We start from the raw sequence: 15,606 nt of genomic DNA, 5'->3' as shown, positions 1-15,606 counted from the left end.
CCTGTGTATTCAGCCTATACTGCTAAGGTCAGGACATGGGAGTGGAGACTGCCACCAACATAATCAGTCAATTTTATAAATGGATCAGTAAAGTGATCATCTTTCTAGAGAAACACTTACACATATGCACTATATATTTCCAAACCTTGTTATTTTCAATTTAACATAGAGAGCATGGCTACATGTGCTACTTTATCAGAATTATTTCACTTTACAGCCATAAAAAAACACTCTTTCAGATTTTTAACCGTCCTTCCATACTGATCGTGTTATTGTAATCTATCTATCTATCTATCTATCTATCTATCTATCTATCTATCTATCTATCTATCTATCTATCTATGTTTTATAGTAAACATCCAATTATATCTTACTATTTTGTATCTTTACCACTTATACTGTATATACAGTACATATATTTTATATTGTTCTGATTTACTAAATCTGCCATTAACTGTACTGTCTGTCCTTTTTACAGAGAGTAATGACTATTTTGCTTCAGGTACGTACTTGTCCTTCCCGCACTTCTCAGTAAAATGCATTGAGCTGCTACAATGAGCACAATTTACAGGAGAGGTCTGATGGCTTTCGTCTCCTTTTGCCAAATGCATAATAGATCATGTTGACAGAAAAGCCAAAGGGAACTTACCACAGAATTCCCTCCTCTCACCAATGTATATCTGGCCAAGAGCTGCGGCATTCTGTGTTAACTTTATCTTCTTTGCTAATGGAACAGAAGTCTCACGAGCCACGGACGAGCAAGTTAGGGTCACAGTAACAAACTATCCAGTATTCAGTTTCTCTTTAATAAGTATACGGATGTCCATATTTGATTATGCTTCAATTCTATTACAAAGCCTTTAAACCTCTCGGGACAAATGTACATTTATATTCAAAATGAGATGGGTCCCTTGGTAGTGAAGTGCAGGAGTATGTCTGCTGGTATCCAATTATCTGAACCCTGAGATAAAAATAGTTGTTGGCATTTTAAGCAGGCAGTGCATAAGAAGAAGAATAATACATTGTTCATAGAATTATTCAACTCCTTTTGTTTCAGTAGCAGATTTTGGAATAAGTCCCACGCCTCCAATCAACGTGACTCATAAACCAGAAGAGGACACTTTTGGCGTGAGTTACATTTTGATGTCTTTAGAAAACACAGGCTCAGCTTTTTAACATATTTCTCAAACAGTGGCACCTTCTGTGCAGATAATGAACAGAAATGTATTGGAATCTAGGAACAAATCCTTCTAATGATCACACAAGCTACTGTATGCTGCTGTTTGCATTGCATTTCACACAGCTTTTTGTCTGCGTAGATTCATATAGATACAAGATAATTAACAAGCTTATGAGGGGGGGTTTGGGTCTGCTTGGTTAAATTAGACTTTCCACTATTTTTTCAAGCCAATTCTATATATATATATATATATATATATATATATATATATACTGTGTATATATATATATATATATATATATATATACACTGTACACTTTATATATATATATATATATATATATATGTGTGTTTATTTGTAGGTGTGTGTATATATATATATATATATATATATATATATATGTGTATGTATATATGTATATACATATATTTTGCATGTTATTATTTGGAATCAATTGATTAGATGCATTCTGAATATTGGTTCAGCCACCACCACTAAGTATTGGTGACAGGTACAATGTAAAAGTACTAAACAATAAATAAGTTAAGGTGCTATGATATAGAAATAGACTATGTTGTCCTGTTTATGAAGCCTGAAAGGGTTGTGTGCTCCCCACGTGCCACTCCTTCAATAAGTCATACCTCATACTGTACAACATTTAAGATAGGAGCAGATATTGAAGGCCAAGATAGATTGTACACTGACAGTCACTATTGTAGACATACAGTTTGTAATGTACATATTCCTTATATACTGGTGTTCCTTCAACAATAGTTTCATAGAATCTTTCTCAGAGAGAGTCGTGCTCTACAAATAGGTGAGGAAAAACTGACAGAGTAAAACAACAAAGACAGATATTTTTACATTCTTTAATGAGTGTGCTCATAGCAATAAACAGAACAATAGCAAATAAAGAAACGAGTACAGAGTGCAAAGCAAGTGAGCCATTTTACACAGATAAAATGAAGACAATAACAAACGTATGCAAAACAAATGAAGAAGGACATATGGGGGGGGGGGGGGGGATACAAGGGTAACAGGACTACAGAAAAAGGAGAAATACCAGGAAGAATATTGCAAGTTGGGAAGAAAATATCAAAAAGGAGGGAAATGTCACGGGCAGTAGAAGAGAGGATAGATCAGTGGTGAGTAAAAAAAAGTCTATCAAGAAAGAAGAGGAGCAAGCAGAGGATATTATCCCATTACGCATGAATCAGAGGGAGTACCTTTATAGGAGAGCCACGGGTCCACACTTGAGTGAACATATGGCCTCTGTCATGGAGATAGTAGGTAATACTTTCCATCAACGCTATGTGCAAAATTTGTGATTTCAAGGCAGAGAGAGATGACAGATGGGGGTTCTTTCAATTACGGACAATAAGGTTTTTAGTTACAACTAGGACATGGGACAGCAGTTTAATGGAAGCTTTATGAAGCTCAGGAAGGTCTTAACTAAGGAGAAAGATCCATGGATCTTTTGGTACAGAAGATTTGAGTAGATTGGTCAGAAGTGTATGCACCAAAGTCCAAAATGGTTCAAGGACAGGTCCACCAAACATTAGCAAGGGTGCCCCGGAGGCCCCACTTTCTTCATCTGAGGGAAAGCTTTGGGAGAGCCGGACAAGGATTCATGGTGGTTGTGAGTAGGGAGAGCAGCATCAATGAGAATGCCATAAATCTGGAAAATCATTGCTTTGAACAAGGGACTGTACTTACAAAGATGTTCAAAGGGGATTATGTCACGGAGAAGCGGAGCCTTTTGTAAAGTCAGGAAAAGTCATATGGAGTTGGGAGATTTGGAAGGAGATCTCAGCTGAAAAGGGAAGCCATGCCCCATGTTAAAGAATTTAAGGGACACTGCTGTCCATGGTTTCATGCGGGCAATATGTTAGCCCAGCGGGAAATCAGGGTTATGGCAAATGGGAGAGAGGGGGGAAATAGAGAATTTAACAGAGTATAGGTTCAATATACTGTACGTAGCAAAAATTTGAGGGTAGGTAGGAGAGTTGAGGAGATAGAACGGTATCGCTTGTTAAGGCCCCGCAAGGAGGACAAATCTGGCAAATGTATGTGATTTGATTCAATATCAAGCCATGAGACCTACCTGGTGAGGGAATAGGAACAGGTCAGGAATTAAAGTTTGAAATCAGGGAGCCCTCTTCCACCCCTGGAAATAGGCTTTTTAAGAACAGTAGAGGATAACATGGGGGTGCTTACCCTGCCATATAAATGGGTGATAGATTTCTGGAGTTCATGAAAGAGGGAAATAGAGACAGATGCAGGGAGGGTTTGGAAAAGATAGAGCCACTTGGGAAGAATGTTCTTTTTTTTTTACAGTTAGGATCCTACCCAGCCACGAGATTATAAACAGTTTCCAGGAGGCCAGGTATGCTTATAGTTTAGTAAAGAGCTCTGGGAAGTTTTATTGGTACAACTGGTCATATCTAGAGGTCAGGAAAATCCCAAGGTACTTCATTTTATTTAGAAAAGTGTAGCAACATAGTCTCTGACTTAGAACAGTTTATTTTAAAACTGGACAGAACACTGTAATGGTCCAAGAGAGAATAAAGATTGGGCAGAGAGATTCTAGGCTGAGTAAGTGTAAGCAAAATATATTCAGTAAAGAGAGCAGTCTTAGAGGTGATAATACCAACCTGCAGTCCCTGAATATTAGAGTCTGATCGGATCAAAGAGGCCAGAGGCTTAATCACCACGTCGAAGATCAGTGGGGATAAGGGACAGCCCTGTCTGGTGCCATTTGAAATAGAAAAACGGATGGAGGGAATGCCATTTATGGAGACCCTAGATCAGTTATGGGGAACCTTTGGCACGCCAGCTGTTGTTGAACTACACATCCCAGCATGCCCTGCTACAGTTTTGCTATTTGGCAATGCTAAAACTGTAGCAGTGCATGCTGGGATATGTAGTTCAACAACAGCTGGAGTGCCAAAGGTTCCCCATCACTGCCTTAGATGAAGGACTATAATAAAGGGCCATGACAACAAGGACAGATTTTAAGTAACTGAGACTGTCCTTGAAATCATAGACAGTTATACAGCTATATAGTTGAAGTTTACAGTGGGCAGGATAAAATTTAATTCTGATGCTAACAAGTCACCTTTCATTAGCTCTACATTGTGTACACTATACAACTTAATCTCTTTGCATACTCTGACGGATATTAATTGTATCATGTCCATCCAATTAATGTTGATTTAGATAAGGTTGGCTTCCCATTTTGAGATGTACTTGTCCTGCATTGCAATAAGATGCATGTGTGTTAACAAGAGTATGAGTGAGTCTGAGATAAAATTCTGATGCAAAGTCCGCGAATGCAATTTTAAGTATTATGGTTAGCAGTCTTGTCTATTGTTACTTAATAAACATGACAATTAAAAAGGTGTTGTTTAGATATACTATTGTTAAAATGTACAAAACCAATAATACGTCAATATTCACTGCTTCAAATTTGCTCCTCATAAACAGTAGCTTACAACTAATATAAGAATGTGGTAGTTTCATAATGTATTGTACTTACAATCAGCTGTAGTCAGGTTATAAATCCTATTTGGCCCGATTTAGAGGTGGACGTAGTGGTTCGAAGAAGACATTATAATGTTGCATACGCAGTATTTTGTACACAGACACCCAATGCCAGCTTCTCGGATCTGCCATTTGCAAACGAAGACCCTCCGGGCAATGTTATGGTTGCTCAGAATGTCCGTCGCAACTAAGACGCTGATCTAGTGAAACTGCGTCCAAAGATGCAGCCGCTGGCTGCGACATGTCCCTGAAATGGTTGTGATAAACCTTTGATTTATTCGCCACTCCTCCATTACCTCCCCCAAACGGTTGCTGTCAATCCACAGTACTAACACCATTGCAAGACCACAGCAGCACATGCGCAAGTGAGACTCAAACAAATACACAGTTGAAAAAACATCATGATTGCAAAAATATTGCAATTGTGGCCACCTCTGAACCAGGACCATTGTTACTGCTTCAAGCATCCAGCTTTCCCTTATTATACAATTTTAATACTTCAATACTTAACATTTTCAGTTTTATTTGGATTTTATTTTAATTACACACTATCATAATTCAGATGTAATTGTTTTGCACCCCTTAAGAGCTTTAATAGTTTAAGTATTTTTTTTTTTTTGCCTTTTTTGCAGGTTTCAATAGCAGTTGGCCTTGCAGCTTTTGCATGTGTCCTCTTAGTGGTCCTGTTCATAGTCATCAACAAATATGGGCGACGATCAAAATTTGGAATGAAAGGTAAGCTGATACATTTATACAATGTGTTATTTCAACGGAAGTTGTTACAATATTTTTTATTCCCAAGTTTTTAAAGTAACGTGGTAAACCTAATTCCATTTCTACAATTTACAGTTTACTTTGTTGTTTAATTGTTGAGTGATTTTTTTTTTGCAAATATGCTGGCAGAAGAAAAGCTAATTGCTCATTGTACTGTGTGTTTTGCTTTAGTGCAATGTTACACTTAAATACAATGTTAAAAAGTACATAAGTCTCACTAATACGCCTTTCACACCAATGCAAGGACCCGGGAAAACCCAGGTTGTGTGTCAGTGTGAATTGTTCATCCTGGATTATCTGACTGGGTTCACATCCCAGGTCATGACCTGGGTTTTTCTGAGTCTGAGCTGCAGTAAGAAAGGGTGTTCCCAGTTTCCACTACATTGTTTAATATGAAAGAACCTCATTGGTGGAGCAGATCAGAAGCGCTCTAGTATGCGCTTTAATGATGGTGCAACATGATGACCCTTTTCTGCAGGACATATCGCTCCAGTGGAAAAAGTAGAGACTTGAGATTTACCCAGGACTGAACTGGTGTGAAAAGATACAACATGGTTTGATCCCATGTTCATTATACCATCTCTGACCCACTGTTTGTGTGTGAAAGAGATATAAGGCTTGCTGAGTAATTTGGTTTTAGCTCCATTGAGGACTCCTTATGATACTTGACCAGTTGCTGTGTCACAGGTATCAGATTAGCCTGCAAGCCTATAGGGGGGTATACATGTACGGATGTATGCTTAATTTCTAAACAATTTGACTACATTGCTTAGAAATGAAACTCACATCTCTCCGTGTGTATGCCACATAGCGATGCGCAGCCCCGCGTGTCGCTATCGCTGGTTTTAGATTGGCCTGCAGGCACAATCTAGTCAGATCGCTCACTTCACCGCTGGGTGAAGTGATCGCCCCACCTGCCTCCCCCCTCGCTCAGCACACATCGTCCTGTGTGCTGAGTGGGGGGAGAGTTGTGTGCTGAGCGTTCTGTGACAGATTGCTCAGCACACATCTCCCCATGTGTACCCTCCTTAAAACACCTACAAGTTGGTGTGTAGTCTTTGTAAAAATTGGTTAATTATTGTAAATAAATATATTTAGCCTGATTCAGAGGTGCATGCAAATCCAGTGGTGACTGAGATTCCATACATAGCCGTTCTGCAGAAATATATAAATATCTCAGCCATAGGGATTTCTAAAGAGCTTTCTACCAGCTGTGTCTCAAATCCACCACTTGCAGTCAAAGACTCAAGATTGGATGCACATCAGTCGCACCATAGATCAGAATGTCCATCGTAGGCATTGTAACTGCATAAACAGATGCAGTCGCAGCCTGAGACCCCCCCCCCAAAAAAAAAAATAATAATAATGGTGTTTGGCTTGCTTCATTACCCCCCACAAAAGTTCACTGACTGTCAATCACTTTGCATATAAGTCCAAACTACGACCGTCTGTAATCCATCAGCACGTATGCGCAGTGTGACTCTGAAACTTTGCTCAAATCTGGTAACATCTGCATTACGTCCACCTCTGAATAAGTTCTATTATAAGATTTTAAACTTATTGAATGTCATTTAAGTTAAAGCTATTATTTTTTTTACAATTCTAAAACTGAGTTTACTGACATTTCTGTAGAGCTGCCGTACATCACTTCTCCCTCCATCAAAGGTGACTACATTGTTTAACCTTTATAGCTATTTTCAAAGTTGCTGTGTCCAATACCAATGACATTGACTGAAAAACATTACAAATGCTGTAATAATGCTGGGAATTAGAGACTGAGATTCTGCCACTTCAACATCTTACTGACTGGTGACATTTTTACTTAATGCTGTACATTTTCAGTATTTTAACCTATAACATGTCATCACTATATTCAATTGGCTCTAATATATTATACATCATGCACCTATATTTTGTTATAAACAGAAGTGGAATAAACCACATACAAACCAATACACTGTGGAGCTCAGTATAGTGTGTGTGTGTGTGTGTGTGTGTGTGTGTGTGTGTGTGTGTGTGTTGGCAGCCGTACCACCGCTAGCTAGTGTATGACCCCTGAATTCGATCTGCTGGAAAGGTTACAGCCACAAAAGACTTGTATTTGTCACTTACACAGAAAAAAAAATACATGTTAGGGATGTATCTACTTGTTAAACTGGATATAAGATCTCTATGTTCCTCACTGTAGTTTCTTGCCTTGGCATATTGCCACCTTCATTGAATTTTCCTCCTCCCCTGCTTGGCATTTCTTGTTAATATTGAGTAACAGATGCAACGCTTCCCTTTCAAATCTTGTGAAAATTAGCATTGAGGCATCCAATAGAGAAAAATGTGATCTGACAGGACTCACTGTTTATTATACTAAATTGAAGGACCAAAATGCTAAAATCATATCAGGGCGATGTTACATCTCCTGGGAAAAAAAATAAATAAAAATACAGCCTTGGAAGGAACGAGAAATCTTTTCATATGTATGAAGCAACTTTACATGTAGATGTGTGCGGCGCGCAATGGAGGCAGCCATTTTGTCAGCTAAATGAATACATGTGAGAATGCAATATTGGTACAGTATACAAAATGGCTTCCCCCAGTGTGTGAAAGTGGTAAGTATATTTTAAAGTTACTTTTTAAGAACATTTAATCAAATAACCTATACAAAAGGATTTGCCGGTATAAGAGTAATTTTCCATGGTTTAGGTAACATTTAGGCACTGTAGAATAAATTGTACAGTACCTACAGTTTTTTCATTAATATGACATTTACCAAACCAGGCTCGTCTCCCAAGGGAAATGTTTCTTGCTTGCTGTTCTGATAAAAAAAAAATCACTTGCTGTGCAGAGATGTTCAGGTCGCACTTTTTAAAGGAGCGGAACTGGAAAACTACTACATACTTTTGATCTGAATTCTACATATTTTATACAAAAAACCTTCCTTGAAAATGTCCTGAGCATCTAGTAGTGCAGTTATAAGCAACACCTGTTGCTCAGTGTATTACATATGACTAAAGAAGGGATGTATCAAGCAGTGCCGTAACTAGACATTTTAGTGCTGTGTGCAAGATAGGGCATCGGCACCCCCCTTATGTAAATCAGGGGCAGTGCGTGACGTAGGCACGCGCAAAAAATGTAGGGGCGTGGCTTCATAGGGAAGAAGTGTGACCACAAAATAATACCAAGTCATATTACATATTATAGTAGTCTTCATTATTCAAATTACGCTGCACAGTAGCGCCACTACACCAGGTAGAGCCGCTTTTACACATTACACCAGACAGATTCCCCTTTTTTCACATTACGACAGACAGCGTCCCCTTTTTACACATTACAGCAGACAGCGTCTCCTTTTTACACATTACGGCAGACAGCGTCCCCTTTTTACACATTACGGCAGATAGTCCCTCTTTACACATTACGGAAGACAGCGTCTCCTTTTTACACATTATGGCAGACAGCGTCCCCTATTTACACATTACGGCAGACAGCGTCCCCTTTTTACACATTATGGCAGACAGCGTGCCCTTTTTACACATTACAGCAGACAGTGTCCCCTTTTTACACATTACATCCCCTTTTTACACATTACAGCAGACAGCGTCCCATTTTTACACATTACGGCAGACAGCGTCCCCTTTTTACACATTACAGCAGACAGAGTCCCATTTTTACACATTACGGCAGACAGCGTCCCCTTTTTACACATTACAGCAGACAGTGTCCCCTTTTTACACATTACATCCCCTTTTTACACAATACAGCAGACAGCGTCCCATTTTTACACATTACAGCAGACAGAGTCCCCCTTTTGCACATTAGGTAGACAGACAGATAGATGGACGGATGAACGGACAGACAGACAGAATAGATGATACTTACCATCTCTCAGCTGGCTCAGGCAGTCAGGCTCCTCGGTGCTGGCAGCTCCGGGGCCAGGGGAGAATGAAGAGGAGGGAGGAGGAGGAGGGAGCCTCAGCAGCTCACTGTAATTGCCAGCGGTGCCACTGCAGCTGTCCCTCTTCTTACGCATTGGCTGGCTGCCACTGCTGTGAATGCTGGGATGAGGGAAGCACATCCCAGCATTCACAGTAGCGGCGGCCAGCCTATGTGGAAGGAGAGGGACTGCTGCAGCAGCGCCGCCACCTATTACATAACACTGCTGCAGCTCCCTCCTTCCTCCCCCTCCCTTCTCTTCCTTCTCTGCTGCTCCTCTTCTGCTCCGGCACAGGAGGCTTGTAATGAGTCAATTTGACTTATTACAAGCCGCTGACTTTAGGGAATGGGGGTCGTTGCGCTCTCAGGGCACACCTGGCACACACGTGGTTATGGCACTGGTATCAAGCATCGCATTTCGAATGTGATACAGCCTGACACTTAACGCATGCATAGTGGAGTTTATTAACAACATTTGTATGAAGATTTGTGATTATTTAGGAAAAGAACAGCTCTTCCAATTAGAGCTGTCCACTGCAATATAAGGACTTCCGGGTTTATGACATGCATGCATATGCAGCCATCAGTAAGCACATATGAGAGCCAGGGGTTCACTGGGAGGAATCCTATCGGATCCATTGCCTATTAGGTACAAACTATCTATCTATCTATCTATCTATCTATCTATCTATCTATCTATCTATCTATAACTTTTTTAACAGCCCCACTCCCAGATCCGTAGTTCCTGACCCTATTTTTTCTGAAACATAGTACTTGGTACAAACTTCGGAAAGTTTTGCTTCATGTGGGAATATGGGAATATGGGTTCATATGGTAATGCAGTCAAGCCTCTGAAACAGTTTTTGGCATTTTGACCACATTTTTTGTTAGCACGTCCAGTCCTAACTGCGTCACAATTCTAAACAAATGCAGTAGGGCTAGCTAATGATGGTCAATGTTTGGCAGCCGTTAATGTTTCACAGCTGATGGTCGATAAATTTGCCATCAATAGAGGGAGCCCAATGTTTTTATCTCATTAGTGGGGCGTTTTTCTTCTTCTTTTGGGTCTCAAACAGTGGTGGCTGCCAATGACCATGGATGGCAGCCACTTCAATGCCCATCCCTACAATGCAGTTAGCATAATTAGTACAGCATGGTCGAGTATATCTCTGTAATCCACTTGGGGCTCCATTCACACATAAATACCTTATATCTCTACCCTGACCTAATCTTGGGCACATGTTTGGTTTGATAGGTTACATTTAATGGATTACATTTAGAAGTACACATTTCTTGTTGCAAATGTCAATTATTAGTTAAATTAGTATTAATTTGATGGCAGATAAGAACCAATTGGCCCATCTAGTCTGCTCATGTACATACACACATTTACACACTAGGGTTGATTTTTGTTGAACGCCAATTAACCTACCAGGATATTTTTGGATTGTGGGTTGAAACTGGAGTACCTGGAGAAAACCCACACAAGAACGGGAAGAATATACAAACTCCACACAGTTTGGGTCATGGTGGGAATCGAACCATGACCTCAGTGCTGCTAATTATTACACAGTCCGTATTAAGATGATGGGTTTAAATTAGAAATGAGCGGGTTCAGATTTACCCGGATTTACTCGGGTCTCAAAACGGCATCTTATTGGCTCACAGATGTCTCGTGCTTTGAATAGCCAATAAGATGCCATTTTGAGAACCGAGTAAATCCGAGTAAAACCCGAACCCGCTCACCTCTAGTTTAAATACAGTGAGTATTTTTCTTGTTGTCACTTACAAGAACTAGGAATCCTATTTTACCAAAATACATGTGTGGAGTTTTGGCTTTTCCCTATTTAGGATTCCAAACATTACTCATTCAGCCATAACCCCTAATAATATACCCAGTTCCCTTCAGAATCTTCAGATATTGTTTAGCCCCACATACACAGAAAACAAATCATTTGCCGTATGTAATGAAGTCCGAGTTGGCCGGATGTGAATGGTTTTGCCTTCTACATGATTGGAGCTTCAAAAAAAATGTACAAGTTCATCCTAGAACCTGCAACTCTGGCAAAGTTGTACTTCATTACATCCAGCCCCATATTTCTAGTGTATATGCATTTTTTATGTTTACATAAGGATAGCTCAATGTACATCATAGAGATATATTATTCATCTTCATCTAACCAAGTGTTCAGCATTGTTGTGTTGAGTGAATTTATCAACTAAAATGCCAGAGAGAGCGAGAATTTTGTGGACAACTTTATCATTTCAGCTGAGCGGTCAAATGGAAGGAGATACGTTTATTTTTCCTAAGTAGAACATAAAAGCAAAAGAAAATATATTCAGCGCACACTATCAGGAAACCTTTTAAGAGGCCCATCACTATTAATTCATTCTGTATTCATTATAATACTTCTGATCAAAGCACACTCATTTGATATTTATGTGGATGTCAAATGTACTTCCAAAGCTTCTCTGTTATAATTTAGCATTAGTTAATAGGTACTTTAAAATAAACTGGTTGATTATGATTGAGAAATATTAACATTTTCCCTACCTGATAAACAGTTCATGCAAATGAAATATGAACGTGTAGAAATGTTTGAGCGACTGCATTTAGCTACTGCAGTTTGGATTTTTGTTTCCTGCCAAGTAATTAAATCATGGCTTATCGTCTTTATAAATAAAGGCATTACAGGCATCAGAGCCATCCAAATGTTAGGGGAAAAAGTTATTTTATATTGTTTATACAATAGTAACAGGCTATAATCTGTATGCAAATAATTTTATTAGATTTTATATATTTTTTTGCTCATCATCAAATTTATTTTTAATGACATGCAGTACTTGTTACAGGCATGCAGGTGTCACTGTTGCTGTTTACAAAAAGCAAGCGGCAAGCGGCCAGTGGCGTGATCTTTCTATGGGGGTCATTCCAAGTTAATCGCTCGCTAGCAGTTTTTAGCAGCCATGCAAACTCTATGCCGCCGCCCACTGGGCGAGATATACAGATACAGCCATGCTCATCGTGGCTACATCTGTGCTAAACATGCACACCTGGCATGGCTAAATGCACCTAGCCACGCCGAGCTGCAATATTTGCTGCTCCCATTAATGTGAATGGGGCACGTGCGCATCTAAAATGCGTGCATTCCCCTGACGTGCCCGTGGTCATGCCTAACAAGGCGCGATCGTGGCAAAATGTAGCCACGATGAGCGTGGCTACATCTGTAAGTGTAAAAAAGGAAATTCAAAACTACAATAGAAAAGTTAAAATAAGCATCATGAACCTTGGTGTGTATAAATAATGATAAATATCACAATAATGTGAATCACCTAGGATCAGCAACTGCAATGGGTAGGGGTTAGAAGAATTATACACTTTTTAATTACTTATATTTAGATCTGCTTTCCCATGTTGTGCTTAAGCAGTGAAACAGGGAATGAGAGTCACCAACACAGTCACAGTGACTATTATAATACTGTAATGGCTTGCTAGCACCAATACACCCTTTAGTAAAGCATTGCTGGAGATCTGGTGTGTGGTCCTCTAATGAGTGCCAATGAAACAAGTAAGACAGTAAACTGTAAATACCTGATTGTAAAACTCATAGGTTATCAAGGTTCATGGAATGTAGTATGTAAAAATAAAATTAAAATAAAATCAAGAATAAGTGTTGAGCCACCAAAATGTAAATTGTGCATATAAGACAATGTGAACACTTGCGGGAAATTGTTCAAAACATTGGTACCACTCCTACACCAGCTAAAAATGTAAATGGACAAAAAAAGAAATACTGTAAAGTCATTATGGAACCATTTGTGTTCTGTCACTGTCACAGTGCAGGTCACCCACAAGGAGATCTCTGCACAGGTACCAACTTGAGACAGACTAAAGACTGGCAATTGCATTGTATTATCTTGTAATAAATGCCAATAGACATTAACTATTTCCTTTTTGTAAATACTAATGTTCACATCACAATCTGGCATTAAATACAATAAACAAGCCTGCACTTACTAGCAGTTAAAAACCATGTAGTGTTAGGAGATGCATTTACCATCCTGGCTGTCAGGATGCCCGCAGTCATGTGACTGATGCCAGGATCCTAACACCACTTGGGAGACCGGTGCCGAAAAAGAGCGACAGCCGCCATCCTGAAGGTAAGTACTGGGGTAACTTTTAGGGTCAAGGTCTGAGGGTGGGGGGTTGGGGTTAAGCACTAGAGGAGGTTAGGGTTATGCACGGTTATGCTAGGGTTATTAGCCCTAGCTGCCATCCCCCAATGTTAGCCTTAGCTGCCACTCCTGAAGGGTTAGCCCCAGCAGCCGCTCCCAGAGATTTAGGGTAGGGGAACGGGAAGGTGTTTAAAAATACTTGCCCCCTCTGACATCGGATCTTCAATGTCAGGATGCCGGTGTCAGTCATGTGACAACCCGGGATATTATACTGAATCCAATGATAGGGGTAGTCACATATTCTGCTGCCATGGAATCAGTGAGAGACCAAGCAAGGGTCTAATCTAGCTAAAATATTAAAGTTATGTTACCCTGTCCCTGAGCTCACATTCTTCTTGGTCCAGATGAAAAGGGTAAGAGCACATTCATATTCAGTTTATTCAGTAGTCTGTTGTGAACATCTGTAACTACTGTATGTTGCAGGAAAAATGTGTATACAGGGGCTAATTCAACGAGGAATGCAAAACTGCTAAATCGTAAAAATTGTGAAAAAACGCATAGTGCGCATGCGCACGGAACGCAACGGTCATGCGCAAAGTAAAATCTACGTCTAAAATTACAACTTTTCAGACTTAGCAAAAACTGCATCTACACTACGAAAACTAGGCCTGTAGGGGACGTACTAAAGGGCTGGTCTCGCAAAAACTATGAGCAGGGGCGTGTTATGGGCGTATGTGGATTTTCGATAGGCAGTGCACACCCATTTTTTGCAACTGAATGCACATTTATGGTGTGCAGTTTCTGAGTGACTACAGGTCTACCTTAAAATCTGCACAAGCTGACCTTAGTTGTAGAATGTTCGATGTATACTGCAATCACTGCTTCAGTACACCCAGCTGAAGCAGCTCACACTGCAAACCAAAATGAAGTTTATTCAGCTGCATTGAAACTTCACAACATGTAAGGGAGCTTTAAACTATTTAACACATGTATTACTAGAAAATGTATGTTAGTAATAATGTTTAAAGTTAATAACAAACCAGGTTTGTCAGGAACACACTTGTTTTCATTGTTTTCCTACAAACATGTACAATAACATTTATATTTACAAGCAAGCTTTTTTTTGTTAGGTTAATGGCTTTTTTTTTTTTTAAACTGAGTTGTTTTATGATTTAAAGCAACAAACAATTATTATTTACAGGAAACATACCCACATACATGTGTAAGGTTTTTTTTTACCTTGACAAACAAACATATGTTCAATAATCATTGTTGAGTAGGAAACATCGTTGTTTTGTTTGTAAGTAGGTAATGCAATATTTGTGGTTAAAACACAGTTGCTTTGCAAGAATTGCGACATTAGAAACCTTTACGCAAAAATTGTGAATAAGTGTAAGTTTTTACACAAAAAATGCAGATTTTTACATCTTAATGCTAAATTAGCGATTTTGACAACTTCACCTTTTTTTGTAACATTAGAGTTGCAGATTTTCCGTTTGGGTGTGCTTTTGCAATTTTGAGATTGGTCGCAGTTTTTGCAAATTTGTACTTTTTACAATCCTTACTGCATTAGCCCCACACTAAATATTTTTTTCTGTTTGAGGAAATGTCTAGCCAGAAACTATAATTGTACTAATTGCACAGTTTAGTAAAACACAGATTTGCTTTAGTTGTCTCTCCATAATCAGCAAAACACGTGATATAAAGACAAGAGTACTAAAAGTGATGTGCATCATGTACAGTGAATGTAAGAAGTTTAAGTACAGTCATGAACGAGTTTGGAAATTTGCCAGCAATGTTCGCTGCTTTGCTATAATAGTAGTCTAATAACAAATAGCCACATGAGGGTCTACTATCTCTTCCATGTTGCTTATAACCAAGGGAGTAAAGCCACTCGGACTTGCTTCTAAATAAATAAGAACATGGGAATTAGATAAGTGACCCTGTGTGTATGTGTTTATACATAGGAAGTTCTCATATCAGTAATTACTTCCACTGTAAAGAT

General features: G+C 39.3%; 1 protein-coding gene across 5 annotated transcripts in view; it reads left to right on the top strand.

The window, feature by feature from the left end:
• NTRK3 (neurotrophic receptor tyrosine kinase 3) overlaps positions 1 to 15,606 on the top strand; it is a 787,704-nt gene that overhangs the window by 410,073 nt on the left and 362,025 nt on the right. For 3 of the 5 annotated variants that reach the window (XM_063925757.1, XM_063925758.1, XM_063925761.1), the window contains exons 10-12: positions 479 to 502; positions 1,058 to 1,128; positions 5,357 to 5,459. In XM_063925757.1, coding sequence (XP_063781827.1) covers positions 479 to 502; positions 1,058 to 1,128; positions 5,357 to 5,459 — 198 coding nt within the window. The remainder of the gene's footprint in view (positions 1 to 478; positions 503 to 1,057; positions 1,129 to 5,356; positions 5,460 to 15,606) is intronic. The other 2 variants (XM_063925759.1, XM_063925760.1) reach the window with 2 other exon arrangements.

Source organism: Pseudophryne corroboree, chromosome 6, assembly GCF_028390025.1.
Source record: "Pseudophryne corroboree isolate aPseCor3 chromosome 6, aPseCor3.hap2, whole genome shotgun sequence".
NCBI lineage: Eukaryota > Metazoa > Chordata > Amphibia > Anura > Myobatrachidae > Pseudophryne > Pseudophryne corroboree.
The sequence above is the reverse complement of the archived record's forward strand: the minus strand, read 5'-3'. Positions and strand labels throughout refer to the sequence as shown.